This window comes from Pteropus vampyrus, unplaced genomic scaffold (genome assembly GCF_000151845.1).
Source record: "Pteropus vampyrus isolate Shadow unplaced genomic scaffold, Pvam_2.0 Scaffold180, whole genome shotgun sequence".
NCBI classification, from domain to species: domain Eukaryota; kingdom Metazoa; phylum Chordata; class Mammalia; order Chiroptera; family Pteropodidae; genus Pteropus; species Pteropus vampyrus.
This window is the reverse complement of record NW_011888961.1, coordinates 63,372-67,700: the sequence shown is the minus strand read 5'-3', so window position 1 is coordinate 67,700 and position 4,329 is coordinate 63,372. Positions and strand designations below refer to the sequence as shown.

The following is a 4,329-nucleotide window of genomic DNA, read 5'->3' as shown; positions in this document are numbered from 1 at the left end:
AAGGGATTGGCTAGTAATAAGTACAGAAAACTCTAAAATATATAAGACTAATAGATATAAGGAGCAGCCAATACTCCTTGGACTCTGGGTAGAGCTTCCCAGGAAGAGTGCTCCAACCCCAGACTGAGGTCTTGACCTTGCTGGAGAGAACATGGCCTTGGCTTACCAAATGGCAGAGAAGTCACTGCGGTGACATGCAAGCTGAACTTGATGGAAATCAGCTCTTCAGGGTACCAGGGAAAGCTGATCATGGGGATGTGACTAACTGGAGGAGCTGCTGGATACTGTTGGCCACTGTGCAGTGCAGGGGGCCAGGCTTTGGAGGAGCTGCACAAGTAGTGGGAGCCAGATGCTGGAGAAACCATGGATAGTGCAGGCAGCAGCCTACTGCATGAGCACACTAGAGCCACAAACAAAAACTTTGTTCCTACAGTGTCTCTCCAGTGCCCTCTACTGACAAAGCTTAACATTGTGCTACATGGCAAAGGAAAAGCATTCAAAGGGCTCATCCACAGTAACAAAAAGGATGAAGAGGAGCCAAGGAGCAACAGATAAATAACCAGCACATCCACCCAGAATCCTTCTTCCTCTCAGTCCTTGTTCTCTGCTAGTTTCTTCTAATGTCTTTTGTCTCCGATTTGTTATTTCCATCCTTCTTAGTCAGGACTTAGTTCAGACTCACATTATTTTTCTCTTTTCCATTAACCTTTTCTTATCCAGTTCTCTCGTCTTGTATTTTCTTCCTGAAAAACATAACTAATCATATTAGCTGTAGAATTAAATTCAAACAAGACCCTTCACAATTTGGTTATAGCCCATCTTTCTGTTTCTTTCATCACTTAACTTTTACCACATCTCAGACATTCCAGGCCCTTTGATGACTTTGTTTGCCCCTTTCTCCAAGGCTTCTTCCCCTATCATTCCACATTAGGAGTTATCTCAGGACACCTTCACTGACTTAGAAAATTAGTTGGTCTGTGTTCTGTGTTTTCTCACCACTATTTAAAACTATCTCTGTAATAGCAGTTACCATGTTGCTTGATAATTCCCATGTTTATATCTACCTTATTTCTCTCTATGCTCCTAGGACCTGATACCCAAGAAGTAAGGGGAGTGACTTCCATCTTAGTTAAGAATCTGCATTTCCCTTTTGAGGTCTATGTATTATAAATAGATTTTTGGGTTTCCCATTTTAAAAGATAACTTTTGAAAAGTAGCTCTTGAATGTTGTGGTCCTTCTCTTTTCATTATAATATGTTTTATTTTGTATAGTTTTTAGTAGTTTAAAAAAGTACTTTTAAATATTTTATTTCATCGTGCTTTTAAATGCCTTACTGTGTACGATGGGATATGTAGATGAGCAAGGCATGATCTCTTTTAACATGTACTATCTCGTTGTAAAATGGACAGGACGTAGTTCATAGTCATTTTGACATATGAAGAAATGGATTCTAAGAATCTGAATCATTACAAAGCTAATGTGACAAACCTTGTTAGTCTAGAGTTATATAATATACGGGTCTAACTTAACATCAATCATAAGAAGTTGATACTGTACTGTTTATTTTGCTCTCTTTACTTGAGGTTGTAGCTGTTTGGGGCTTGTAATTGTTACTTGTCCTTAGTGTCTCCCTGTCAGCTCATGTGGACAAGAAAATAGCTCATCCCTATCTATTTGTAGTTACTTTAGAACTGTTTTAAGGTGAAAGTTTTCTTGTCTGGTTTTCACACATTTTTGACTGTTCATTTTTCCTTCTTAGAAGTTAGATATGGGTAAGTATAGAACCTTTCAGTTCCAAGAAGTATATCATTAATGAGGCTGGAGGAGTGAGATGTCCCATGGTAGCAGAGCATACCCTTTCTTTATCAAATGGGCTTTTGTTTATAGGCATTAGGGACTGAAGGAAGCCGTAAAGCTCCAAGGACTGGCGATACCAATGGGAATATAGTGTTTTCAGCCACTGTCAAGCCTCGTATGACTGACCTTAGTAAAACTAGTACTATAAAAATATTTTCATCAGTATAAATATTAGAAAGAAAAAAATTAGTGCATTTGCTAGACTTTTACAACCTATATTGTTTCAACCGTTAGACTCTTTAAATATCTTGATAATATTAATGCTGACTTGATCAACTTAATCTTTTACAGCCTGTGCTTAACTTAAGGGACCTTGGATTATCTGAATTAAAAATTGGACAGATTGATCAATTGATAGACAGTCTACTTCCTGGATTTTGTAAAGGCAAAAACATTTCTTCCCACTGGCGTACATCTCATGTCTCAGCACAGTCCTTCTTTGAAAATAAATATGGTAAGTTATTTTTTGTTCCAATTAAAATAAGCCATTTTAGTGCTATTAAACTAGATACCATTTATTAACATCTTTATGTACCAGGTTCTTTCCTGAGTTTTTTTCTTCTTTCCTTCACCCCCCCGCCCCTTTCCTCTGTCTCCCCTCATCCTTTCTTCCATCTATTTATCCATCCATTCTTTCTTTCTTTTTTGGCTAACTTTTTATATTGGAATAATTTTAGATATACAGAAAAATTGTGAACAGTTTCTACATTCACTTCACCTGGCTTCCTCTAATGTTGACTACTTTTATAAACACGATACATTTGTCAAAACTAAGATATTAGCATTGGTGCATTATCTTTAACTAAAGTATAGACTTTATTTATATTTTACCAAATAAAGTTTAATATTACCAAATCACTAGTTTTTCCACTAGGATCTATTTTTTGTTCCAGGATCTAATATAGCATACTACAAAGCATTTAGGGTGGTGGAGTGGTGTGGTGGTTTTGTTTTGTTTTGTTTTTGTGAGAGGTATTTATTGGATTCCAGGTAACATACTACTAATCTCTCAGAATACATTGAAGAAACAGTCACGGTGTCTTCTTTTATAGAATGTCTATATATTTTCTTGAGTCTTGTAACAATTTGGTATTATAATAAGTGGACATTTTGTTGAAAGAAATGTTAGCTTCGCGAGTTTCTTTTTGGGTGATAACTTAAGCAAGTAATGTTAGACTCTTATCGGAATGATTATTTTATATTGATGGATAAACAGATTTTTTATATTAATATGTTATAAAAGCTCAGAAACAAAAAAGTAGGATTGAATAGATTTGAGACAGGAGTTTGATTTGAAACTGTACACTGTATAAATTTAATTCATTTACTCATTGTTTATTTTTCTTTTGCCTTTAATTCATATAAGGGCTGGAGGATAAATAAAGAATTCAAGAGTGAGAATAAATGAAAAGTTTTGAGCTTGGGACTTAGGCTAAAAATCTGCTTCTATTTCATTATCTTCTTATGCTATAATACCTCTTTCCTGAGAGAAGCCCTGAGGCTTAGTGATTGAGAGTGAGGAGTAGATTAGGATCAAGTCCATCCTGCCCCTGATTGATAATAGTGTTTAGTAAGATCTCGAAAAAGCTGGTTTTTCATATGAATATGAGAAGTAACTATCTCACTTTGGAGGATCAGATGAACTAATTTAAAGTACTTGGTGCCCATAGTAAGTGTTCAGGAGAGTAAAATTTTTATTGTTATCGTTGTTATAGTAGTAGTATTACTATTGCTCTTTTAGTCTTCATATTCACATTTCCTTTTAAGGCTATTCTTCTTACTGCCAGCCAGTTTCTAGGCTTAGGCAGGCAGAGGTATTAGGATGGGGTTTCTGACTTCACTCTAAGGGTTCTTAGAAGAATCCCTGAATCCTAACTGGGGATACAGAGATAGATGAGAACCACTGTTTTTGTTGTCACTCCCTACCTTTTCCCTAGGATCATTGGTTTAAAGTAGGATGAGGCCTGTTAGTCAGGAATAGGAGTTAGGAAGGAACACCAAAGTATTCATGGCTAGAGCTATGGAAGGAACTTTTTTTGTGCCCAGTGACTAGAAGCTTTAAGAGAGAAAGGCAGCAGTAGTACCTCTGGTTTGCAATGTTTTATTACATTGTTCATTAGATTTTTAAGTCATGTCTAAGAAGTAATGATTCTTTATCTTTTAGTTGCTTTTAACTAAAAGTAACTTCAGCTAAACATATATAGCTTTTACCTTGATTTTAATTTCATTGACAGCTATATTTGTATATGAGATAAAAAAGACTGACAAGTGATGGACAGTAAAGTGATGAACTATATTTAGATTAGCAGTGAGTTTAGATGTTTGTAAAAGTATGTACAAATAAAAGGCAAAACATTTTGGTATTTCTAATATTTGGTAAAATTATATTTCATGTTTTTTTTTTTTTTTGGTTAGATTTCAAAAATCGAGATAAAAAAATTTCCCTTCAGGTTACATAGATGTTTTTAGTA

The 4,329-nt window shown here is 35.3% G+C and overlaps 1 protein-coding gene across 1 annotated transcript in view; it reads left to right on the top strand.

Annotated features, from left to right (window-relative positions):
• YME1L1 (YME1 like 1 ATPase) overlaps positions 1–4,329 on the top strand; it is a 49,422-nt gene that overhangs the window by 11,549 nt on the left and 33,544 nt on the right. Inside the window, exon 3 of the mRNA XM_011370997.2 lies at positions 2,150–2,312. Coding sequence (XP_011369299.1) covers positions 2,150–2,312 — 163 coding nt within the window. The remainder of the gene's footprint in view (positions 1–2,149; positions 2,313–4,329) is intronic.